Genomic DNA, 27,195 nt, shown 5'->3' with positions numbered 1-27,195 from the left:
GTGTCCGAGGGGAGAGACTAGCAATGCTACAGGTATTTGTTTTTCCTAATGTATGTCTAACAACATAAATATTTCAACTGCTGTAAAGCTCTATTTTCTTTTTTCAGATTCCTTGGATTGTTCCTTGCAACAAGGAATTCTGGCCCTAATGGCAGGAGAGAGATACGTGTCTTCCCAAAACGCTGTACGAGTTCTATTCCTGCAACGACCCCTTGGAATCGTCTTGGCTGCCTTTTTCATCAATCGGGGTGCCTGTCTCACCATTATAACAGCGCTGGTGTTCTATCGTCACAGGAGCTCACCAATTGTCAGGGCCAACAACTCTGAGCTGAGCTTCTCTGGCTCATTCTCCCTGACGCTATGTTTCTTATGTTCAATAAACGTTCATTGGAGCACCCTCGGAGTGGTCCTGCATGCGCGCCACACAGCGTTTGGGAATCACATTCGTCCTCCTGCATGTCTTGTGTTCTTGGAAAACGATTGTAAGTTCCTGACGGCCTCAAAGCTACGCTACCAGGTAGTAATTTGATGAAATGGTTTAGGGCCTTCCAGCGCAAAGATTAGACGCAGTGTCTTTCACGTTTATTCAAGTTTTGATATGTACTATTTGGTTAGGTTCTTAGGTCCCCCCTTTCCGATGAAAACCTCACGACATACAAGGAGAGAATCATCCTGGAGTGCTGCATTAGGATCAGCTTTTGGGTTCTGGGCTGTACTTGGGTGATATAGGCTTACTGGCTGTCTTTTGCTTTGTGTTAGCTGTCCTAGCTCGGAAACTACCTAATAACTTTAATGAAGCCAAGCTATCACATTCAGGCATGTTGATATTCTGTGCAGTCTGGATCCATTTATCCCAGCATATGTCAGCTCTACTGGTAAATATACTGTGGCTGGTGGAGATATTTGCCATTCTGGCCTCCAGTTTTGGACTAATTACGTGTATATTTAGCTCCAAAATGTTTTAATTATATTTGTTTAAGCCAGAGAAAACACAGCCAGAAACATTTAATGAGAAGGGGTTTTTAAAAAATGTAAGATGGCTTATAAGCTTATACTGTGCACAATTCAAATATCTCCTTTCCTTTGTGATTTAAATATTCATATTGGAGTTTTTTTATGCTCAATAACATTTACTAAATTGTAATGTCATTTTGTGAATTTACTAATAATACCCTATTTTACAATACACTTTGTATCAGTTACTGAAAATATCAAAAGAAAGGAATACCATAAAGTCAACATTCAGAACGTCGTGTGGTACCTGATAAACATTTCCAAAAAAAATAATTAAATAAATGCATAATCATAAGAAAAGCTGGCTGAATTGCTATAACATTATTGCCAAAGAGGAAAAATACAACATCCCAATAGTCCACAAATCCTTCACAAGTTCTTAAAATTGCTGTTTCCGAATATTCTTATTATTATGTTTAAAATACATAAAAATGTTCATAGATTGCCATCTTTTGGGAGCACATAAGCATCCGCACCATATAAAATGCAATATTAGCTTTACAATCTGATGTAGCCACCCGTAGGTCCTGGGATTTGTTTGGTCTAAAATAAATCTGATATTTCTGAATCACCTGAGTCTTAAAAGGGACAAAAAATAAAATAAAATGCAATTGTTCAAATAGAATTCATTAAGTAGCATTTTCTATCATCCTTTAATGTATATTCTCAAAAGTAAACCTGGAAATTGTTCCAGTCTTTCTGCAATTGGACACTTAAAAACCTTTTAAAACTATTGTTTCTGAAATGAATTCAATAATTAATTCACATTATTAGTCCAATCTCCAAACACATTTCACACGAGCCGTCCGTAGTCTTCACCTATGCAATTGTTTTTCGTTGTGATTGGTTAAACCAAATATATATTGGCCTTGGGGTCAGTATGTAGACTACAATTTGTCCTTGCTGGAGGTCCTGCCTGGCTGCTTATTTGTTCCTTATTTAGCCTGGTTTTTCCAGTTGTTTTGAATGTTCCCAAAAGCGTGATGGGAAGCAAAGATCTATATTAAGAGAGAGGTGTGTCAAATTAAGAAGAGACTGAAGCGGAGAAACAAAGGAGTTTGGGAATACTTAGATCAAGTGAGAGGTGTTGCATCTATCTTACCTCAGTGTGTGAAACTGGCGGACAGTGAGCCTTTGGCCCTGCAGTCGGGAGGGGATGCTGTGAATGGAGGGCTGTTCCCTCAGCAAATCCTAGCTCACACCTAGTGGGTAAGTTTGAGGATACTGATGATATCTTATACAGCCCCTGTTGATGCTTTTGGTTACAAATCAGACTCTTAAAACTATTATTTGTCCTTGTTCAGGCCTGTTTTAGCTAAGACAACCTCTGTTAAAGGGGCAACTTATGAAAACTATAAAGGTGCTGCTGAAAAGCCTTCACTGGTTCAGAGGATCTGCAGAGCACAACAAGCAGCATTGTTCTGAAACCACTAGGCAATGGTCACAAGAATCTCAGCCAAGATTTTTGCTTTAAAAAAAACAAAACCATAAAGCTTAAAGAGATGGGGAACAATAAACAAATAACCCCAAAACAAGATTATTTCTAATCATCCACCCACATCCTTTTCTGAAAATCATATACTGATCCTAGAAAAACGTTGCATGCTTAAACCCTCCACCGCTGTTCAGTTTTCTGCAGACTTCAAAAATGTTGTGGATGACAGAGCATATCCTATTACTGGTGATACAGAGGGGATACTTTCTTTCTTCAACTCCTCTTGTCAAGACATCCTTGATACTATTGCTCCACAAAAAGCTGTTCGCCCTAAAGTTAAGTCTGAACCATGGTTAAATGAGTCCACTCGTACTGCCAGACAGGAGTGCAGAAGGGCTGAACGCAAATGGAAAAAAGACAGGCTGCATGTGCCTTATGATATTTTAAAGGGCTCCTGGTGTAGATATCAGATGTTATACGTAATAACTGTCATAAACCCCTTGTTCTTTTGAGCACTATAAACTGTTTACTAAATGTCCCACAATCTATCAACTTACCTCCACTGAAACCTGTGAGGCGTTTCTAGTTTTTTATTGACAAGGTCGCCGCCATCAGAGCAAACATCTCACTTCCTTCCCATAATCCATCTGTCATGGACACTTGCTCAGCTCTTTATGGATCAGTTTGAGCTTGTGTCACTTCCTGCCCTTAATGGACATTGGTTGCTCAATTGAAACCTCGGGTTCTCCAAGCGATGTTGTCCTTCGCGACTTTTTTTTCAAAGAAATCCGGGACAATCGTTGACTTAACGTTCTTATTAATCAGCAAGCCTGAACTAACAGGAATAGTAACTAAAGTGCCTAAAACATGCTGTGGGTCCAGCCTTTTGATAAAAGAAACCTGGACACGCTCATGTTTTTGACAATTTTCGACCTATCCTAACTATTTCCTTTTATGTCCAAGATGTTTTGAAAAGTGGGTACTGAAGCCAGTTGGCAGTCTTTCTTAAATGTGCATGGCTATTCTTGAAGGTATCCCAGTCTGGTCGGTCTTTAGAACACCCTTCCACATTGCTACTGAAATCCTGCTCTCGCTTAAAGATGTTCGTATAGTCCGTTGTTGTTCCGTTTCCTACGCCTTACTGGACTCTGAGAACTAGTGCTCTTCTTATACCTTTAGACCTTACAGCTGCGTTGAGACTGTCACCGATAAGTTTTCCATCAAACAGTATAAGGTTTGCTGCATTGGCATCAGCCGAACTGCAGCATTTTAAGAGTGTGGATCAGTTGGTCAGAACAAGACTCTAGACTCCGGTTTACACCGCAGGTTTTTGCCCAGGGGAAAGAAGCCCCGTCTTCAAGAAGGAGCTACTCAGAATCCTTGTTTTTGATTAAAACAGCGGGGAAAGATTTATTGTCCAAAGGGTGCCCAAGGGTGTCCCGCGTTGTGGCCCCCGTTTGGGGGTCCCTCTCCAGTAGTCGTAATCTGTCTGAAATTATAGTTTTTAAGGTAGTCTCATGTTTCCACCTATGTCTTGATGATTTTACTTCCGCTCCTCTTGCGTTCCTCTTCTCCATTGGGAGTTTTTTAAATGTTTTGGGTTGTGTTCCTCTAACGGGGCGTACGGGCCAAGAGCTTTCAGTTCGTGTGGCACAATTTATTACCTTTAACCTTACTAGAAACAGGCGTTACAGAGGCATACCGTCCAAGAATGAAATTGAAAAAAACATGAATTACTTCTTGAGCATAGCAAGAGAACCCCCCTCGGCGCTAATCGTTTATCATAAATACTGGCGTCTTCCATCTTTTTATGCAGATGACTCGCCCCGCAAATCTACATGCCCCCAGCGAAGAGAAGCACCCCACGAAAAAAGAAAAGGAATTTTTTTTCCCAAAATCAATTAAGTTACAGGCCGGCGTGAAGAGAATATAGGAATGACGCCAAACCTACACCAACAATATAAAAAAGTTCAGCACGCCGTGTCTGACTGGCACTGCTGTCCTGCAGGACATCAGAGCCTGGAGGTTGGCACTTTATAATATATATTTTTTAAAGAATTTCAAATGACAAAAAAGTAGAGCAGAGGTCATAATATTTGGANCCAGGCACGTCCAGCTGGGAAGAGACCAAGGGGTAGACCTAGAACCAGATGGAGGGATTATATCTCTTCGCTGGCCTGGGAGCGCCTTGGGATCCCCCAGTCAGCTGGGGGATCCCAAGGCGCTCCCAGGCCAGCGAAGAGATATAATCCCTCCATCTGGTTCTAGGTCTACCCCTTGGTCTCTTCCCAGCTGGACGTGCCTGGAACACCTCCCTAGGGAGGCGCCCAGGTGGCATCCTAACTAGGTGCCCGAACCACCTCAACTGGCTCCTTTCGACGCGAAGGAGGAGCGGTTCAACTCCGAGTCCCTCCCGGATGACCGAACTTCTCACCTTATCCCTAAGGGAGACACCAGCCACCCTGCGGAGAAAACCCATCTCGGCCGCTTGTACCCGCGATCTCGTTCTTTCGGTCATAATGTAATGGCTATATAATAAAAACACTATCTACAGTTTGATGGTCCCTATGGTATCCCACCTCCTCAGAGAATGAATTAATGGCAAAAAGGAAGTGCGTCAACAATTAAACAACCAAAACAGGAAGAGGATGGCACTTTAGTTTTTCCTGTTAGCTTTTCCCAGTTACCAGGATGTACCAATATCGGTTCTTAACTTAGTAACCAACGTTGTGGAAATGGCCGACGGTGGAATTACTAAAGGAACATTTAAAAACAAAACTCAGTCTGTGTTGGTGTTAGTTACTAAGCTCTTTAGAGAACAGAAAGAGACCTGGATGTTTTAACTACAGTAGTTGCCTGTTTCCACGTCATAACTTGTGAATAATTGATTTGGAATAACGCAACAGTTCCTGTGGTCCAAAGTATGATCACATCCTGGCAGTGTGCACTGCAGGGGGGGGGGGTGTAACCTGCACAGGCATGCTTAGAAACATGTGTTAAACCACCTGTTTAAGACTTTATTCAGTGATGGCTTCTTGTTCGCTTTGGGCCACTGAGCATTTGGTTGAGCATTTGGTTTAGCCTTGCATGGGGTGTTTGGACCCCATTATACTTTTCATGTAAGTCTTGTTTTACAATGCACTTAGTGATCAACCGAGATGAAAAACAAAGAAACATGTATTTTGTTTCATCCAAGCAAACTGCTGTGTCATTAAAACATATTTGATGAGGTTTTACAAATTCACTAGAGTGTTCAATTGTTGGTCTGTTTTGTTTTGTGTTTGGTCAAATGTGTTCATTCCTTTCTCGTTTCATATAAGAAAGTATACATTTAGATCCATGCTATTAGTGATTGAAGCAATACACACAATGTGAGGGTTGATGCTTTTATGACAATGAGAAAGAACTATAGTTAGTGAGAGTGAAGCGCACAGTGACAGCTTTGATTGGAATGTATTTAAGCCATATCCAATAATAGAAAGTATAGTTGTGTCATATGGCCTTTTCATGCACTTTCATGCAGATTAGGGTTATGATAGCAATTGTTAAACATTGTCAAAGATATTTATGGGATCTGATCTGAACAAGTCTGCAACCCATACACATCATCATGACATATGCTGTCTTCAGTAACTGTCAAGAGTTTTGAGAGGATTAGAAGGCAGGGGGCGTTATAGATCTGTTCTGGTCAAACAGAGATCATGCACTCTTTTATTTATTTTAAACTAAGTCTATATTATGAACCCGTGCACTAGATCCATCAGCTGAGCGTATAGATGAATCACCCCGTCCTCTGAGACCTACCTGACGCTTCAGATGTTGTTAGCTCATGGCTGTCACATTTTGCAGATACGACTGTGTAGGGGGAACGAGACCTTGCAAAGTATTAAAGGAGAGAGAAAATGTGAAAACAAGTGATCTCAACGGATTTTCAAGGACACCTTACTTCATTTTGCTTCTTAACTGTTCAGTTCTTCTCATTAGCATATTTTTCTAAATGTCTTCTACGATTGTGCAGTGAGTCACAGGAGAGGACCTTCACAAACAGAGTGGCAGGGAGAGAAGCGCTCCATAAGGACGGAAAATAAAACATACAAACAGTACTGTTAAAACCCTGTTTGAGTAAAAGTACCTTTCGATTATGATGATACAGGCAAAACGTACATATTGTAGTACAGCTGTTTTCTGTTGTTTATGACCCTTATGCTAATGCCATTTCCACTATAATACAATGAGACATTAAACTGAATTTACTGATTCAGCACTGCCTCATAAACCAATCACTGAGATGTTTCAGCTGTTTCTGTTCACTGTGTCAGCACTTCATATTTTGTGGCCCGATCATTCTCACTGAAGCGATGTAGGGCTGACACGATTTGGAAAGGAAGGGACGAGGGGACGGGGGGAGCGTGTTTAGGTGATAAGGATAACATAAGGACTAAAAATGCTTAGAAGGAGAAATCATTTGAAATGATAAAACACTGAGAATCAGTGTCAACAAATATGTTCCCTCACAAAACCCACTGCCTGGGGTAACGGCTTCTCAAATGCTGGGCGCTAGTTTGCTTTACTTCTCTGCTTGCTAGAAATGTATTAAGTATAAAACAGATAAAAGGAATATCAAACTTCAAATGGGCTCCAGCCCTCTCTGCACTTTTGTGTCTAGCTTATTCTGCATTACTGTCTGTCTTAACTAGGTGTGGTTGTACTGTCAGGCCAAGTCATTGTGGCAGGAAAACTCTGCTGTTTACCGGCATCATGTTGGATACAATCATGGTGGTATTCTTATGTAGACAAACACATATGTTAACACAAAGGGAAATATCGAGGTGAGCAAAAAATGTCAGAGTCATGTTCACATATAATACGATAAGTCGTCGTTACACGTACAAATGATCAAGGTTAGTTCCATATATCGTACAATTAGCTTATTAATGTAAACACAATCAAAATCAAGTCATCATATGTAAGTCAAATAAAGTACACTATTATCAAAGTATTTCCATTTATTGCACGATAAGCTGATAACAGAAAACAAATATTGAGGTCATGTCTTTATGCTGACAATGAGCCGATTAATCTAAACACTGTTAAGGTCTTGTCAGTTACGATAAGTCAATAAAGGAACAATTATCGAGATCATTTCTATATACTGAATATACCAATAAGCTGATAAATGATAGAACTATCAACGATGTATCCATATATCGTACGTTAAGGTGATAACATAAAAATAATCAATGTCCTGTCCATAAACGGTTCTGTAAGCCGATAAATAGTAACACTATTACCTTGTCCATATATAGTAGGATAAGTTGATTAAAGTATAAGTCATTTAGGTAATGCCGATATATCGTAAGCTGATAACGTAAAAATTATCGAGGTCATATCCATATATTGTGCGATAAGCCGATTATGTAAACACTATCGGTCATGTCGTTATAAAGTAAGATAAGTAGAGAATGCAATTATCTTTACAGTCTTAATGACATATGAACAATGACCCTTAGATGAATACTGTTATATGCTGTACATATGCTTATCTGTGTGTCATACATAACACAGTGTGTCTGAATTCCTCTTCCCTTGGTTGCAGTGTCTGTGAATAGATAATGGATAAGTTGTGTGAATATGAAAGTGAGCTTAGTGTTATCTGCACATGGAGGGGAGTTCATATGCATAGCTGTTTACATGTCTACAGCATGTACTTTAATCACGTCGATGATGCACAGTCTGCTTTTCCCATTCCTTTCGAGTTTAGAAATTATCTTGGATGAATGCATTTTCCTTGTGTTGTTTCTCAAGCATAACAGGAGAGTAGCTGGTATTTACTCTCTGTTACACATACACCCTCTGGACAGCAAGAACATAAATGTTTCATCAATGTTGTTCAACATGTGCAAATAATGCATAATGCAAATATATATGATGTTGGTCTTTTAACTAGGAATATCTAAAACTTGTGTGGGTGAAATTGTTTGGTTTGTATACACAATTCTATCGTACCGTGTATGCACCTAAGGTTATGAAAAAGTAAAGGTGATTGCTCTCCACTCTATCTCTTTATGCTGCTTGGCACAAATGAAAGTGCATTCAAATTCCAGTGTTTGCATGTTAGTGACTCGACTTTTTCCTTTGTTTCCTCAGGTCCTCCAGTCATCGTAGGAATGAGCATCAACATTGCGAGCATCGACTCCATCTCAGAAGTAAACATGGTGAGATACAAACACTTTCGTCGTACGATCCCGCACTGGCTTCCCACCCAGAAAACAATCTGGTTATTGGTCTGAAGGATTCAACCAGGCTGAGGATGCTACAGAGTATCTGTGGAGATAGGAAGGACTTTAGACATATTTCCACTAAAGGAAAATAAATATTCCAATGTACTGAACTACTGAAAAATTGCTCATTGATGACGTCATTTTGTCTCTTGGCACTCTCCTTATTTCACTCAGCGTGACTTCACCTATATGGTGATCAAGCCCAAGTTAATAAACATATATATTTTTCATACGTTAAGAGTTCTCCTTTTGCGATTAAAAGTTGAAAATCCATAGCAGTCTTTGTTCTTAATGTGTTTGTGATCGGCTTGAGATGTCTTTGTTCTTGTATGACTCTGAATCATGAGTCTTAAGCGGTAACACTTGATAAGTTGTATGTATATTTGATTCTTAATTCATTTTAATGAGGGTGAGGCTTTTAAAAATTGCTCTAATGGTAAAAAAGAAGACAAAATATTAATGTTTGTAATGATGCTCTTTTAAAAACGATGTAAAATAAAGTTTTAGATTAGAGCTCCTTTCATCAAATATGCATTTAAAAACGGCTGATTTTAATAACATTTATGAGCAAGGGGGCTGATTGAGTAGTTTATCAGTTGTATGGTTGAGTGCGTATTAAGACCTGTGTGTTCATTCACTTCATCGTGATGGATACTTCTCAATACGAAATACTTTGCTTCATTAATTACAAAGCAGGATGTAAGGGATCCTGACGGTCCCATCATGCATTATGCTCAAACACATGAAGCTAGGCGAACATGCAATTTAAAAAATGATTGGAGATAAATGGCACACAATATTTCAAACCATTGGACTGTGCAGGTTGAAAATGAAGCCCATGGGCCTTTCTCATTTCACTAATTTCCCCTCCTCGACTCCTATCCTTGTGTCTTAGTCCCGCCCACGGGAGACGCGAGCGGAGGAGTCAAGGAGGGGAACCGAGGAGAGAGGAGGGGAAGCAGCAGGCGGTTAGAGAAATGAGAACTCCTCTCCTCTGAGTGGTCATTTTAAAGAGACGTCCATTAATGATGACAGGAGGCACAGCAGCACTCTGTCTGATGGACAGAACTATGTTCATGACGACTTATATATTTACTTTTAATTCATTCACAGTGCGGTATAATGAGACAATAACAGGCTACAGATGCGGACATATACACACACATATATATTTATAGGTATATATATTTAAATAAATATATACAATTTCAGAATCAAACAAGTATGAGAGCACACACAGCATAATAACGTAACACTATCAGAGACTGGATATATCCCCCCCTCCCTCTCTGGTCGCTACAATGAGGAAAATAAATTACGGGCCAAAAGTTTTATTTACAAGTATTAAAAGTAAGCATAGGACACCAAACCAACTGAGACAAGTCTGTCTGCCGCATCTACGCATTGTACAACACACACACACACACACATACACACACACACACACACACACACACACACACACACACACACACACACACACACACACACACACTGTACCACACGCACCTACACACTGTACAACACGCACCAACAGCTCCTAAAGCATATAATATCAGGCTACAGCCATTGTGTATTTTATTATGTAAAGCACTAAATGGTTTTAGACAAATATTGACTCTTTGTTTGTAGACATCTACTAAACTAAAGCAAATAAAGAGAGTAGGCCTGTTATACTGAGTGATATATATTTTACACACTGCTCTGCTTTCTGCACGGACCTCACAGCTGTTCTCTCTGTAAACATCGCGTAGCGATGAAAGCAGTTAATAAAACAATATCCAGTGCGTCACACGACTCTTTTAAACATCACTGTTGCCGGAAATGCATCCGCGGAGGAGCCGTGGAGGACCAGTGTCAGTGTATCCTCGATTATAGCTCCTCCAGAGAGCCTCCTCGACGCTCGATCCTCGGTCCTCGAAGTGCATTTAGAGAAATTAGATGTCCTTCAACATGGCGCGCCAAAAACCATTTCCGGGTCACTCCCGGAGGACCGAGGATTCGAGGAGTCGAGGAGGGGAAATTAGAGAAATAAGAAAGGCCCTTTGTCAGTTAGAAACAGTGTAAAACAGGAGTACCAGCACATCAGTATTTATTTGTTTGATGCCCATGTTCTATTTTACAAATCCAGAGCAGTTCGTTTTTCTGATTGCGTAAAAAGATAAAAACAATGTTCATGTTCTGAGAGCATAACAACAGTTTTGAAGTGCCCTTGTAGCAGATGCTTTCTGCTTTTATTGCTGTGGTGGCCTTATCGCAAGTGCTTATTCCTCTCTTTGTCCTTCATTTAATTACATTGTGGTGAACCACTGAATCGACATCTTCATGTCAGCTTAAACTCTGCACATTGACTTAGTGTATCATCTGGTAATTGTGATTTTAAGGCTGAAGTAATAACTTCTACGTTCATGCGTCATTACCAGTTTGTTAAACCATGCCCACTATAAAGGGTTCACTCAAACCATGCACTGGAAGCAAACAATAAGATACAAAGAAAAGCACTTTTGGCCCAATTATTTCATTAGCGTATGGCCTTGTGTTCATCTGAACGGTTATTGTGATTTTGTTTTCCTTCTCCCCAGGACTACACCATCACAATGTATTTCCAGCAGAGCTGGCGGGATAAGCGTCTGGCCTACACTGAGATGAAGCTGAACCTGACTCTGGACAACCGTGTAGCAGACCAGCTGTGGCTCCCTGACACCTACTTCCTTAACGACAAGAAGTCCTTTCTTCATGGGGTGACAGTGAAGAACCGTATGATCCGACTGCATCCAGATGGCACTGTCCTCTACGGGCTGAGGTAAGAATGCTGGAGTCGCTGTTTATTTTCTTATGGTACCCATCAGCATTTGTGGATTGAGGCTAATCAATTCAATACTTTATTTCTTGCTGTTTTGGTTTGTATGTGTACTCTGTGATCCTAAACTGGTACTAGTACTAGATGTATTTTGAGATTTTTAACATTTACTAAAATCAAAAAAATGATATGGGTGTCAAAATGTGTGTTGCCAAAACATTTATTTGTAATCACAATCACAATTTAAGCACAAACGGACAGATGTGCAGCTCAAGAGTCAGTACTGTTGAGTAAACGGATTCATCACCACGTGATAAATGTTAATTCTAAATGCATGGCTGCACGTTTGAACTTTTTTTTTTTTTTAAATGTACGACGTAACAAAAAAAAAGGATAGTTTGACGCTTCTCAAAGTAATCAGAGCGCTGTAAAAAGATGAGGTCAGCTAAACTTTGAGTTGTAGCACGTCCTGCAGCAACAATTGTTGGACGTTGGTTTGTCCCTTACGGTCACCGGCGGTCTGAACGGACAGTGAAGTGTTTTACAGGTTAGAATTACTTATTTAGTCAGCTATTTTGACCCTCCATTTTAAGGCCCTTCCTCCACTCTGTTAATATTGCAGTCCGAAGAAAAATCGGGTCAGGTTAACCGTGAGTATGACTCTGCCGTTACTAGTTATAGCTTGAAAACATAGTAAAGGGACTTTCTCTGCCATTTGCACTGTGTATGCTGGCAGATCCCCAGAAAAAAAGAGGATGGTATGGTATAGGGAAGAGATGGATGGATTATTCATGTCCTTTTAAACTTTTCGAAAGATTTAATAATGCAAGGAGATGATGTCTCAGGAGAAAATATTGAGATACAGCGAAAAAATCCACCCATGCTGGGTTAGGCTTTACCCCTCTGTGACCCCAAACAGCATCACTAGTATTTGGAAATCTAGAGCAAGAGCAAACACTTAAATATGAGACCAGAGCAAACGGAAGCACTTATGGGAAGGAGGAGTGATATTTGCCCAGAGTAGACTGCTGAACACCCAGAGAGCCTCGTAATGACTTTAATTAGAGAACTGCTGCCTTTATCATTTGCCTTTGTCATGTGGCAGTTATACAGTAAATGAAAATGTTGATAACCTCCGAAAGAATGAACTAGACAGATGTATTTTTGGCAAGAAAAACAGCCTTTAAAGCTTTATTTATAAAGTAAATAGTCTACAAAGTGTGACTCAGGACAAACAATAACAATATTTCAGAAGGAGAGGGGTGGATTAAAACCCAAGATTCGTTGTCCCAGAAACGCTAAAAAAAAGGTTCAAAATACTCACTACCAAAATGTCCCAGATCACTGCGAGAAACTAGACAATTCAGTCAACAGCAAATGTGCACACAGGGACCCATTCCAAATCCCTCGGGGGCGGCTAAAAGTACGAAAGCGTCCCGAGGTTTGTTCAAGCTCAGAACGGATCGCTGCTTTTCGTAACCCAAGTCGTTAAAAAAAGCAGTTTGATGGAGGCAAAGGAGCAGGGAAGGTGTTTTGTTCCATAAATAAAATAAAATGGCAGTGATAGGGTGTATAGATCATATGAAGTAATGAATTATTAATGCAATAATCAGTATTCAAAAACTCTGAATTACTGAGTTGGTGCTGACACAAAAAGAGATTTGACGGCACAACGTTTTTCTTTTTTTTCCTTTTATGACTCTTAACAACTTTGTAGAAATGCAATCTCACTGCTGCTGAAGACCGTGCTGCACATGTCTGCCTGCTGGATGAATCTTTGAGCTTTTGTTCATTACCCTTCATGCCAATCGCACATGGGCCTGGCAATGTACAAGTGCAATCTTGGAGCAGCCCTGAGAAGTGTCTGGAGCGGGATGAATATATATCATTTGTCAGAGAAGTACGTCAGCAGGTACCATCGGGGTCTGCTTCAATAAAGACCAATCAAATCCCCTTCTGTCTTCCCCCTTTTGCTGCTGCTGCTGAATGTCTACTGAACTCAAACAGAAGGACCTCCCCACACCATTGTAGATAACAAGACGTTGTGCTAATTTGGCATTAATCAATTATTAAAATGTATTTTAAATGTATACCAGATGAAAAACGTCCAATGCGTGTGCCTCCACTAAATAAAGCAGGTGAAAACTGGTTGAATTTTTACACCATTTGATGCCAAAATGACACCGTGCTAATTTACGTGAATAATCATGCCCATCTGCTTCGCTCATCGTTCGTACCTCATGCACATCCGGGTTCCTTCGGAGCCACAAAAGTGCGAAGCTGGCGCCGCACAAGCATAGTGAAATTACACCTGCATTTGCACCTCTGCTGGCTTAGTGCCTGAAATACAAACAGAGAGCTAAGGCTGTTGCTAGGGACACCAGCCTCCTCCAACATCTCATCTTCAAGCTGAACAGGGGTTTACGGTTCCCATCACCCACTGCAGTAATGGTGAAATCCAGATGGCGTCAGCCCTTGAATCTGTCCTCCAGACCATTTTTATTTAGCCGTGTACAATAATTAGAAGCAGTGAATAATCTACATGCCATGTTGTGTTTGGGACCTTTAAAAGCCTCCTGTAAGCATGCAATTAAATTACTTTGTGAAAATGTTCGACTTTGCCCAAGGGTTGTGTAGACATTTCCTTTTTCAGAGAACAAAAGATGTAACTATCACAACAGATGTTGCGTTCTCAGTTCAATTCATTTGAATGCAGCGCCTCTCAAGTTTGACCGCTTGAGGTTTTTTGTTGTCTTAAATGCAATTTCTTGTAAAGACCTCCTGTTTGTATCCATCCCCTGTGCCACTGTTGAGCACAATAGGATGCAAACTGTGGACAATCACATTACACACCCCGCTGCACCTAGCCGCTCTCTGTGAAATGTGCTGATACTTACGTTTGGCTTGGTTTTTAAAAACCTTTATTTACTGGATTCTTATTGCTTTTAGAGGTTTTAATGTCAGGTCTACTAATTTGTGGATTAATCACAAGCTCTGATTCAGAAGTAGATCCACACATTTTACCCACTGATCTTGTATTAAGCAATAACTGCTACATTCGCTGTACCTGCAGTTTTTTTTCTGTGGACAAACCAAGCAGGTCGCGTATTTTTTTTTTACCAGGTTTGTTTTATTTTCCTACTTAAGAAACGTACATGTATGATGAACAGGATTATTGAATAGATGTCATGATTGTTGTGTTGTGTCACGCTTTTAGTTTTGTGTGTCTGGTAGTGGGTGTTTTGCTTTTCTCCTTGTCATGTTTTCCTCCCTGTGTATTGTCTGGTCTTTTCCCCTGTGTTTTCATGTCTGTCGTTAGTTTCCCTGGTGTGTCTAATTTCCTGATTGTTTTCACCTTTCACCCCTTCTGTGTCTCCTGTGCTAATCAGTTTCAGCCCCACCCCTGATTGTTCCCACCTGTGTCTTGTTACCCTGTGTTTAAATTCCCCTGTCTCCCAGTGTTCAGTGTCAGTTCGTTATTGGCTTTTGCCATGGTCAGTGCTTTGCTCTTGTCTCTTGCCAAAGTCAGGTCTATGCTATTTTGAGTTCTTGATAAGTTTGATCCTCACTACGTGAGAGTTTTCATTTTTGTTCTCCATTTTTTGTCATCTCAGCTAGAGAGTGATAGAGACCGTTTTTTGTTGTTCATTTTTGCTGTTCATGAAAAGATCAAGTATCTTACAAATACTTTACCTCTGTCTCCCGAGTCGTGCAATTGGGTCCTACCTCCTAAGTGTCTGAGCTCGTAACAGAACGAACTGACTATTATGGACCCAGCCGACCCAAGAACACTTCACGCCGCTCTGTCAGCACACGGCGTGAAAGTGTTTCACCACGAGGAACAGCTGGGTATGACCACCCAGAGAATACAAGAGCAGAGAAGACGCCAGGCAGAGATTCAGGAAGACATCTCTACACAGCTGCAACAGCTAGCTGAAAAGATGAATCGTTTGATCCCTCACCTGCGGACTGCTCCAGTGCCGGCCCCAGCAGCCATGGTTCCGGCTTCACTACCGGCCCCAGTAGCCATGGTCCCGACTCCAGTTTCGGCTCCATTACTAGCTCTTCGGCCGATGCCAACTTCCTGTGCCCTGTCGGCTTACCGACCGTCTCAAGTCTCCTTTCGAGTCCCCTGTCAAGTTCCTTTTCAAGTTCCCTCTCGAGTCCCCTGTCAAGGTCTTTTTCAAATTCCCTCTCCAGTCATCTCTCGAGTTCCCTTTCAAGTCATCTCTCGAGAGCCCTCTCAAGTCTCCACTCAAGTCACCTCTCAAGTTCCCTCTCAAGTTTCCTCTCGAGTCCCCTGTCAAGTTCCTTCTCAAGTCCCCTCTTGAGTCCCCTGTCAAGGTCTTTTTCAAATTCCCTCTCCAGTCATCTCTCGAGTTCCCTTTTAAGGCGAGACACGGCAGGCAAAAACATCGTTTTTCAAGCACTGGTCAATTTTGAGATTTTGTGCTATTTTGATTCTATAACATGTTTTATTTCAGGCTTTTGGAAGGAAAACGTACAAAATACACATTTAAGTGTTTATTTGACTATAGTTTGTCTATTTGCGTCAGTAGATTNACATCTCATCCTCAGTTCCGGAGAGAATGACTAGCGTGTATCAAGTAAGTTGAGAAAAGGTCGACGCCTACTACTGGTCTTCACCTTGACCTGTACGTGACGAGAACGGTGGGCGGATGGGAGGTCTCTCCAGCTGGTTCGATGGACTCACGGACGGTTAGAAGTACACTTTGGGTCTGTTTGTAGGTTTATTTTACTAGAAGGACCCCAGCCGGTCGAGGTGACCAAAAAACGTGTCGCATATAATCCAACTAGGGTCTACAGACTGTTCTAAGTCTAGAGATTACGACTGAATGGAGTAGCTACCTCTGCCCTTTGGTACCCGGTGTCAAACCGGCCACCATCTTCTCCCCCTTCATCCTCTTCACCGCACTGTGACGAGAGACCATAACAATACGGCGTGTTATCGTCGGTCCCAGTCAGTAGTCGTCGAGAGAGTGGGTCTCTTCAATCTTGTAACTCTCTGAGGGGGGCTGTGTCGGTCGAGATAGTCGTGTGTTTCTCTCGACGGAAAGTTCACCCAGTTGACGACCCCTGTCTCTAGACAACGTCGGGCCTTGAGGTAGGGGTCCACTGCCCCACCTTCTCCCTCCGTGTACACCTACCTTCAAATGACCTGGGTAACATTTCGTCACAGTACCGAGATGATAACACACGCGTGGGACGTCCTTTATCGTTGTGACTACGTAAATTGAGGCTTTATTATTATATTGATCTCTTAAGAATGGCGCCCCTCGTTACAGGGGCCGTGGGCGGCTGGACAACACTACAATCAGCGCACACGACTGCGAGCGGCCGCGAGAGGCGCGGAGAGAGAGGGTAGAATATTTGGAGATGAGCCTAGTCCAGCAGACTAATCACAAACATAGGTAACAACATAATGTATCGTTATATATGTGGGATAACAACGTAGGTATAGCAGTAATAGAACAGAGCCACACCTCATTCATTCTAAATACCCTCTGGGATGCACTATACCTCTGACACCAGAGTGAAACCGCCGGGTAGACATGTGAACAAGGCGAGGACAGCGCTGTAGGAACAGCACATGACACGCAGAGCGAGTTTGCGCGAGTGCGAGTTGTCTGTTACCCACATTAACCCACTACAATACCGTACGCAGTGTTGTTCACGGTACAGACGAGGAGGCTCGCGTGCGAGCGGGGAGGGTGGCGCGAGCGGCGCCCGGGGCATCGGGTAGAGGCCGCGGGGACTTCAATGATACAAGAGTCGTAAGAACACCTTAAGGGACCAAGACAGCCAATGTCTAGAGTCTGTTTCCTAGGTTACACGACTACTCGGATCTCGACCTGTACGAGCAGTAAGGTAGACTATACTCCAATACAAGATACCAGGTATCGTATAGCTCTCAAGTACTACCCACTATGGACTCCGCGCGCCTCCCGCGTTGTATGACTCACGTCGTATGCGCTATAGAGGACTCTAGGGACAGCGAGCACAACCCCGAGTGTACTCTGGCGACGTGTGGATGGTGGAGTCACCCGCACTTGGACTCGAGGCGAGAGCGCACATGGAATTGAGTCGTTTTCATCCTTGTCCTACCGGTGTAGGACGATTACCTATCTGAGCGCCACCCAAACACGAAGAACTCAGTTTGAGGACTCTTCGGGAACCGGGTCCAGTGTAACGGTCAGGTCCCAGGCATCACGAGAACCGCGTGGTGTGCCCGCATCCCGCGGTCTCATTGGGCCCTCTCGGCCTCTGGTTCCTGTCGGTGCGCGACAAGTAACACATGCGGTGCGTTAGGAGTGGTGTGTAGCCATGCGAGAATAGACCTACTGTAGGATATTTTATGTCAACCCCCTTTACGACCACATAGAAAATTAGACGGAGTGCTGTAGTTATAAAAAGAAGATCGAGGGAGGGTACTCAAGTGTAAAGACCAGATGACTGACTTATTCCTAAAGGTAATGTAAAGAACTTTAGACGGAAGAGAAAGCCTCAAACCTATTCATAATAACAGACTAGGGACTTAAGGGAGAACGGTTATGAATACCGTTTATACTTTCTGTAGGGTCGATGCTATAGGTATTTTGCAGCTATACGCATTGTAACATTACAACGCTACGAAACAGTAACGCAATAGTAGTTTAATGAAGTAATGACACAATGCACCTCGACAACTAAGTACAAACTTATCAGAAACACACACAAAACCAAAAACTTCCTAAGTTCTCAACAACCGGACGGACACACACACCCGACGAATCGAACAGGACTAACCGTACAATAATCCAATCGTAGACTCCAATTGAACTCCATCCCCCCGTCAACACTACCGAAACATCCACGCTTCATTATAAAAACTTCAGTTAGGACCAGATTATATGGAGCGTTACACGTCTGATGGACGTAGCATAATACAACATGTTCCACTGGCCTGACCGGGTACTGACACATCACAGACACCCTTCCTAGTCGTAAAACGTTTAGTTATACAATCTATATCTAAAAACAATCCAACTGAGTAAATCAACGTGTGTGAGACCCTCACGGTAGTCCTCCCGCTGACACTCCCGCTGATTATTTTCTGCAAGAGGGATATGTTATAAAACGGGAATGCTATCTCTGATATCTGAAAATACGAAATAGACAATGTCATCACATACATGTCGTCTGTCCAATACGAGCTTTGAGTTGGGTCCAACGGAATTGCCGACACGAGGAGTGCTCAGTGACTAAATCGGGTCTTAAGTTTTGATACACTAGTTTCGAGGACACCATCGTGTGGGTGAGGAAGCAAGCGAACTGAAGTGCCATAAAGATAGACAAAGGTCACAGGTGTACCAGCGATATCAATAGATAGTTACAGGTGACGGATACGTCAGTGGCCAAATGAAAAAATGTATCCGTGCTAAACACTTCTCTATCACTTAGGGGCGATAGAGTTCCAACCTGAGCCTGACGTTTATAGGTTGCACCAGACGCGTATAACGTTAGCGGGATTACAAACTAGGTCCAGTCCCCAAGGCTTTAACAGAAGTATGGGACCCTTTTAATGATATTCCTATAAGGCCTGCCAAGGCGAACCACACCTGCGTCGCAACCGACTCCGCCGTATTCACGCATTTTCAGCGCGGTTTCAGACGACTGAGTTATGACGTCTGCAAGTTTTGGTGCTATAGCTATTAACGTTTATGAGCTCGTGGTTCATGACAACCTCGGAAGTACCCCAAAGTATGTGACCTCAAGGTTGGCTGTACAAACGTGTAGTTCGACATGTCAGTGATCTGTTCTAGTCTACGAACACGAATTATTAACTACTACCTCCCATCCACATTTCGTACGGCGGGACCTAGAGACTACTCGAGTCGACCTTTGGAGTTGTACAAAGACTTTTTCTCATCAAGATACCACACATCAATTAGTGCCTGAAGAGCTAGCGGCGACTTTCTGGTCAGACCCAACACCCGCTGGGCTTGTTACGGGTCTCGTTCTCTGAAGCAGAATGAGGCAGCATAACCAGTGACGAGCACAATGTTGACTATTCATCAACCGAGCACGTCCTTCCCGTATTACGATAACGACTAACATAAGGACCCCGAACCGGACCCTAGGTCACATCGGACCCGAGGGGGACCACCAAGAAATTCACGAACGGAGCAACTCGGTACTCATTCAACAGCGATCAGTAAGAACGCAAAAATACACCTTCGCCCGAAACCCGGACTGACTCTGAAACGACAAGCGGAGCACGAGATCGCACAGAGCGGTGTTTCGTTTACCACCCAAGATCTTTCCGCGTACCGAACGCGTGTGACCATTATAATTCCCTACCGAGACACCTACTCGAACTAGGACGTAAAACAGACACTGGAGAGCCTCTTCCGCGCAGAGACTCAATAATCCGGTTTTTTACTAGGTCCGTCTGTGTGACGGTGATTGACTACATATCAATTCGAGAAAGGTACTTGCACTACACCTATCAGTTACTGTTACTAAGAGAGAGAAAATGACGAGGAGGGAGGTCTTTCTTCTGACTGGTGGGACCAGTGTACTCCCAACAACACACCGCACGTCTGGTTTGTTAGGGTAAAAATTTACCACGTAAACGGTGGTTCTACAATTTCGTGATTTAACCACGAGTATTCTGTACACCATGTGTAGGTAAAGACCCCTTTCATTCGTCACTTATAGAAGAACCATGACCTATGAACTTAACCAATCTACACTCTCTCCTAGCCTAACGGTCGAAGCCGTGAGAAGACCCTCTCCGAAAATGTTTGTCACCAACGTCAAACCAGACACCTGTAAAACACCGGCCCATAAGAGGTCTTCCGTAAAGACTCCAGTCCTAGTTACTCCAGTTTCGGAGAAGATCGTGTGTTTGACGTAGGACGGGAGCGGAAACACTGGAACGAAACAACCCATGTCCAGTCGACCTGTTTGTCTACAGTACGGTTCGGCAAGAGAGGTTCAGACCTCTCTGTATCTTAACTAACGTAAATGACCATCTTTATTACATCGTAGATATCAGACAACGAGACATATCTATAACAGAACACATAATTTATAGAGAACTAGGACGGACCGGTGGTTCTCGCAAATGTTCAACCGTGCTACTCAGTCCGTCATTTGGCAAGAGACCGTCAGCGGCTGGGGTCTGCAAGGAAGTCTCCGGTCTCTCTACACACTTATTCCACTAGGTGAGTATTGACAATGGCGGTCGAAGCTCAGGTACCGCCGTTACGAAATGTGGGCGCCCAGGTTGCGCAACGTAACACGAACCACTATCATGTCGACTACGTTCGACCCTATGCCTGGTACTTTAGGGTACTTCTGAGGTTCCGATTCAAGACCACAACAATATATTAATTAAAAGTCGTCGAGCGCAACGCCGACGACCATCAACTCAAGTCCGTCTCGAAACCCGGGAAAATGCGTGATACGCGGAGTCCGTGAGAGAGGGGGGGGGGCGGGGGGTACACACACCCTAAATACTCTTATTACAGATTCTTCTTCGTAAAATCACTGTTGACCTGAACAAGCGTTGCGCGAATTCGTAGAAGTCAGTCGTGTTGTCAATCTCTAAGTCACTTCGGAACACCTTGCTGTGGAGCTAAGGAAAGTCTATTGGACAAACCATTCACTGTTGAGAGAGAGTACCGACTGTATCGCCTTACCACCACAAAGATATTGTACACCCACTACTCTTACACACTACTTTCTTTTATGGACATTCTAGTTGACTAGCGTTCTCTCCCACAGGTGTTTTATTGATAAACAGATATTATCACATAGACCGTTTAGTCTACCTGAGACCCGTGTCCGTCTATAACGGGACCCAACTCTAATCGTTATTCGCGCTAATTCTATTTAAAGACATTTGACTATCGTATTTTCTTCGGATGCTCCAGAAATCTGCACCGTTTACCTTCCCTTGCAAATAATAATCGGACCACGGAAGACTATGTGGGAGAGTCACAGTTGGATTTACTACTACAGGATTTCCTTTTGTAAATAATGTTTACTTACCGTACGACTAGGAGGTCTTGTGTGTATACCGGTTCAGGAGGGAATCATGTGATATTAGTATGAACGACAACTTAACGCTCATAAATCATGCCTTAACTGAGTTTTATAATGAAGATGTGCGGATAGGTTTCGTAGTTTTGGAACGGGTGGGGATGGAGTCATATTGGAGTCTAACGATTGGATTGTATCAGGTAGAATCCTGTCTCGACGTCGGGGGTGAGTAATCGTCCGGTTGACTGAGCAACATACGCGGCGAAGTGTTTGTATATGAGTTTTGAGTAATTAGTGAGATCCGAAAGTTTGAAGACTAGTTCGCGTCGAGGTGCAAGTGTCGACATCTATCATTCATAAACTACTAATATAGAGCGTATAACTGTCGTCAGTAGCGAAGAGTTGTTCATGGCAGACAGGAGAAATACTATAGCTATCTGTCGACCCTACAAGATATGGTATAAAACGGTATCATAACTCTGTTTTCTCCCTTCTTTGAAGGGTCTTCTCTATGTCTGTATAACCGAAAAAGTGTAGGACATATTCCGCTCGTTCCACAAGTCTTTAGCATTACTTTGGAAAAAGTGCAGCATCTTGCGCTCTTTACACGGGGAGAGCGCGGAGGGCGGCGGTTTTTATAACACTACAGCTAGCTACCGTCTAACTTTCTAACCTGGATCAGCGTCCAAGAGGGGTGACGACAAAAAATCTTACTTAGTTAGGTCATTCTCGCATGGCGCTACCACCACGATTGTTTAGTGTTTGTCGACACGACCCCAGGACTCACACAAACCCGATGGAAAGAGAAGGACCCACGACATGGACCTGGACCTGCGCCCTTCATGACCTAGGGTCCTGAGGCCAATGACTCTTGTGGGCAAGACGTCCTACAACAGTACAAGAACCAGACATCCTTTTCGTCTCCTGCAGCAAAATCGCCTGCGGCCACCTCGCACACGTCGCCGATGTCCTGTGATGTCTCCAGGTCTATTGGTACGACGTGAGAATAGGGGGGGGAGTCAAGTGGGGTTATTCGAGACTTTTATGACGATATCTTTATTGATATATTGACGCAACGAGATCACGGCGGTAACCTTTGGAAAACTCTAGAATGTTGTTTGGGTCGACTACTATAAGGGTGTTCTATGACTTTTACTATTGGGAAAGTCCCGCCGCAGGTCCACCCATTTGCCAGGCCTGCCCGTGCTTAGCTCCCTACGCTCCTAGTCTAAAGGTTGGAGGCCAGGATGCTGGTGCCCACCTGACTGGAAAACACTGCCACGTTTGTATGTAATTGTAATTGAAAAGACTAATATCTTCCGAGCGACAGGATTCCTGAACAATCGTCTGGGAAGGCCGCCTACCGTCTTCCCGCTGTCCGGATGACCCGTTTGGGCATCACTGATCGGGACTATCAGCATTTAGATGCATGGTCGTTTTATTGTACTACGCCTGTACCAAATAGACCTCATAATTTTTTCCTAGGCCATCGCTAACCATAACCTGTCCTTGAAATAGGCACCCTAAAACAATTCACCCCCACCTGGGAGTTCAGGAGATCACCCAGGCCCCCGTACGAGGGGGCCATTCTAAAAAAAGAAAATAAAACCCAATTTACGTAGTTAGACCAACCGTAAAAACTCCCCCTCCTTTATTTCTCCTTGATCATAGACAATACCGTTTGGTGGATATAACTTTGTCTTGCACATATGTAAAAATTATTAGTAGTTTTAGTACCGGTCATTGGTACTACTCGTGCCTATGGCGTGATAGGTTATACTTTTTGTGACTTTGAACAAATAAATAAATAAAAACCAGTAAATATCAACACTCACTCAGACACGAGGACTTAGTCCGAGAGGACAGAGGGAGTAGAGGAAAGACTCGCGTCGTTTCCTGATCAAAATCGAGAGTTGTTCAAAATTTTCAATGGAAAAAAGTGGATCAAAAAAATAAGTACGATAAACTGATTAGTGATGGGAGAGTTACCTAATACACAAATGTTTTCCACTGGTTTGGCAAACTCTGCTCGACTTCTTGAATCCTGATTCAATTGGTAGATTTGTGAGTCTTCAGGAATGGAGTGGACTCGACTCCAATAGGGCTCGAACTTACTGTGTGTCTCGTTTGGTTCCCGAAACTAAATACCTAGACATACGTCACCGGCAACAGCCGTCGGTGTAGTACATCCTGTCGGTTCAGTGGGACACAACTCCGTCCGGTGAATTGTCCGGTCCGTAGCCCTTTCAGTCCCTGACCCAGTCCCTCCATGTTTGTCAGTAGATCGTAGTCCTCGGCAACCCTCTCTAGTAACAGGTGTTCATTAGCTAGCGTCTACCCGCAGCACTAGCGCTGTGACAACCACGCTATAAGCCTTTACCTTCCTTTTTTTACCTGTAGTTAGTTGTAGTTAGTGGCGTAATTAGGGTAAAATGTCCAGAATCCTTCATTAGCGTTGGTTCAGAGCAGGACACCCCATCTGAACCCGACTAACTTTAATTACTCTATATGTACCCGACCCTCCCGATCGGTGTTCTTGATGTTATGTCTCTAACACGCTAATGGCAATTGTACAACATGGAGGTTGGACCTGTCTGATCCCTCGGAAGGGTTCTGAGTGTGGCAAAACTGATGACAGCACATTTGGACTGGGATGCGATGGTATCCACCTATTCTACGAATCTGGGACGTCATGCAGAGACGAATACAGAGCGCGAGCAAATGGATGGCGGCGAGACACGGCATTCTCAGGACTTGTGACCTAGCAACCTTACTATTGGAGCTACGTCGTCGTAACGCTCTCCTCTCTCTGTAAACCCACTACACATTACTTCCGACTCCTTTCTCTACCTCTTCTCAATTACTGTGCTATATCGGAGGGGCCCATTTGTTTGAGTGGGAGTATTGTTTCAGTAGATCGAGAAGAAATATTTAAGTGTGATGGGGATAAATAGGGAAAAGGTGGATCCGGTCCAGGTCCGACCAAGATTGTGCCTTGGTTCATTTCATTTCAAACCTTTATTTATGCAGGTGAATCCCATTGAGATCATTGATCTCTTTTTCAAGGGTGACCTGAAGGGTCCTTTCCCTGGGACACACCCAATATGCCGGATGGATACCAGTCCACTTACGTGACATGATTGTGCTAAAAGATAACCATCCTGATGTCCATCAACAGTTTCTGAAAGGAAACTTTGCTGTGAAGAAGACGACACGCAGCTTCTCTGCTATTGTCATTGACAGGCCCACAAGCAGAACAATGCCTCTGTGAAAGGTGATGGTGGTGCTGTAGGCCTGACAGAGAACCCTGCAGCTCTGCGATGCTGGATTGTGTCTGGCCCCGAGATGGCATGTGTGGTTGGGGAGTTTAAGGCCTCCACTGAGAAGAGAAAGAAGACTGACACCATGAGCAGACCAAACATGCACAAATGGCATTTGCACAAGATGTTAAAGCACTAATTGCTGCTACATAAGACATGGGCAATCCATTCTGTGAAATAAGCAGTGAATATCTTCTTGTACTGGATACTAGAGACCTTGCAGATGCAGCAGTCATTGACATTCTGAACCAGATTGAGAAACTCGGACAGGACGGGTATGACACCTACAGTGGAGGAAATAAGTATTTTATCCCTTGCCGATTTTGTAAATTCACCCACTTACAAAGAAATGAACAGTCTATAATTGTAATGGTAGGTTTATTTTAACAGTGAGAGTAAGAATATCAAAAAGAAAAACCAGAAAATGAAATTATATAAAAGATAAACAATTATTTGCATTTAACTGTGGGATATAAGTATTTGATCCCCTTGCAAAAAACAAGGATTCTGGCTCCCACAGACCGGTTACATAAGTCCATTTCCTTTAGGAAAGTACCCCTCATATCAACTTGTTACCTGTATAAAAGACACCAGTCCACAGAATTAATCAATCAGATTCCAACCTCTCGACCATGGGCAAGACTAAAGAGCTGTCTAAAGACCTCAGGGACAAGATTGTAGACCTGCACTTGGCTGGGGTTGGCTACAAAACCACCAGTAAGCAGCTTGGGGAGAAGGTGACAACTGTTGGTGCGATTATTCGGAAATGGACGGGAAAAAAATTGACATCAATCAACAATCAATCACCCTCGGTCTGGGAATCCACACAAGATCTCGCCCCTTGGGGTATTGATGATCATGAGAAAGGTGAGGTATCAGCCAAGAACTACAATAGAGGAACTTGTTAATGATCTCAAGGCAGCTGGGACCACAGACCCAAGAAAACTATTGGTAACACACTACACCATAATGGATCAAACCCTGCAGCGCCCGCAAGGTCCCCTGCTCAAGAAGAACATGAAAGGCCCTTCTGAAATTTGACAATAAATATCTGAATGATTAAGAGAAGGCTTGGTAGAAGGTGATGTGGTCAGATGACACCAAAATGGAGGTGGAAACATTATAATTTTGGGGTGTTTCTCTGCTAAGGGGACAGGACGACTTCCCTGCATCGAGGAGAGGATGGACGGGGCCATGTACTGTAACATCTTGGCCAATAGCCTCCTTCCCTCAGCCAGGACACTGAAAAGGGTCATGGATGGGTCTTCCAGCAGGACAATACACCTGAACATACGGCCAAGGCAACACAGGAGCTGATTTTTTTGCGAATCGTCGTGGTCCGAGCATCGTACCAAAATGTTCTCATCGGGGTAGTTCCTACTCTGTAATATGACACACCACCGTTACGGTAGAGAACTATTTTTTTATGCCGAGGAGGTTTGTCGGGTGTTCAGACGGCGAACACCATGGTCAAAGACTTGAACCGGGTAAACACTGTGTACTAACTGACCTGACCCGGGACCCAAAAGTTCAAAAATATAAAGTGGATTAATTAAGGTTTTTTGAGTAGGTCGAAAGGTAGTTGCATAGAGTCGTATGTTACATGTCGGAATCTCTTGTCCTCTTGTCCAGTAAGAAGTCTCTAACTCTCGACAACAACCCCTGGACGCTGAATAGAACGCTGACCTCAGCCGGACTTATCTCCCCTCAAAAAAAGGAAAAATTTACCCTAGAAACTACCCAGAAAAAGAGGCAAGCTGGTAGCGAAGTGACTGTATGTCACCTCATTTATTCATAAACTAGGCGAACGCCTACAACATCAAACGGGTTAATGTTTATATTACTTGTCAGAATATTAAGATTGCCAGTCCAAATGAAATAGTCACTCTCATTCTTATAGTATAAGTTTCCTGAGGGTCTTTACAAGGTGGTGACATATACTTTAATGGAAAACGATACATAACTTGACACCCATTGTATGACAGCGGAAACTAGGGAACAGAAGTTTAGTACAAAAGCATGGAAACCACCTCCGTTGGGAACAACCGTCCGGTGTATCCAAGTATGTGAAAGACATCAACGTAGGACGAGGTCCAAACACGTGAGAGACTTCCGCTCAAAACCAGGTGACGGAGACGTTCTAAGGAAGGTTTAGGAAAGTCCTACACTCGACTAAGAACCGTTAGAGTATTGAAGTACGAGGGAGGACAAATGTCTCAATGAAATAGTTATACCGCAAATAAGTCCAAGACCTCTACTAACTACCCGGTAGGTAGGTATTTACACGAAACAAGC

The 27,195-nt window shown here is 43.0% G+C and overlaps 1 protein-coding gene across 1 annotated transcript in view; it reads left to right on the top strand.

Moving 5' to 3' along the window:
• Nucleotides 1–27,195, top strand: part of LOC104941889 (gamma-aminobutyric acid receptor subunit beta-4-like) — a gene marked incomplete at its 3' end in the record, with an annotated part of 65,844 nt that overhangs the window by 32,802 nt on the left and 5,847 nt on the right. The window contains exons 3-4 of the mRNA XM_010767056.1: nt 8,597–8,664; nt 11,313–11,533. Of these exons, the coding sequence (XP_010765358.1) occupies nt 8,597–8,664; nt 11,313–11,533 (289 nt within the window). The remainder of the gene's footprint in view (nt 1–8,596; nt 8,665–11,312; nt 11,534–27,195) is intronic.

The sequence above is a fragment of the Notothenia coriiceps genome, unplaced genomic scaffold (assembly GCF_000735185.1).
Source record: "Notothenia coriiceps isolate Sejong01 unplaced genomic scaffold, NC01 NC01_scaffold00000324, whole genome shotgun sequence".
NCBI lineage: Eukaryota > Metazoa > Chordata > Actinopteri > Perciformes > Nototheniidae > Notothenia > Notothenia coriiceps.
This window is presented reverse-complemented; position numbering and strand designations above follow the sequence as displayed.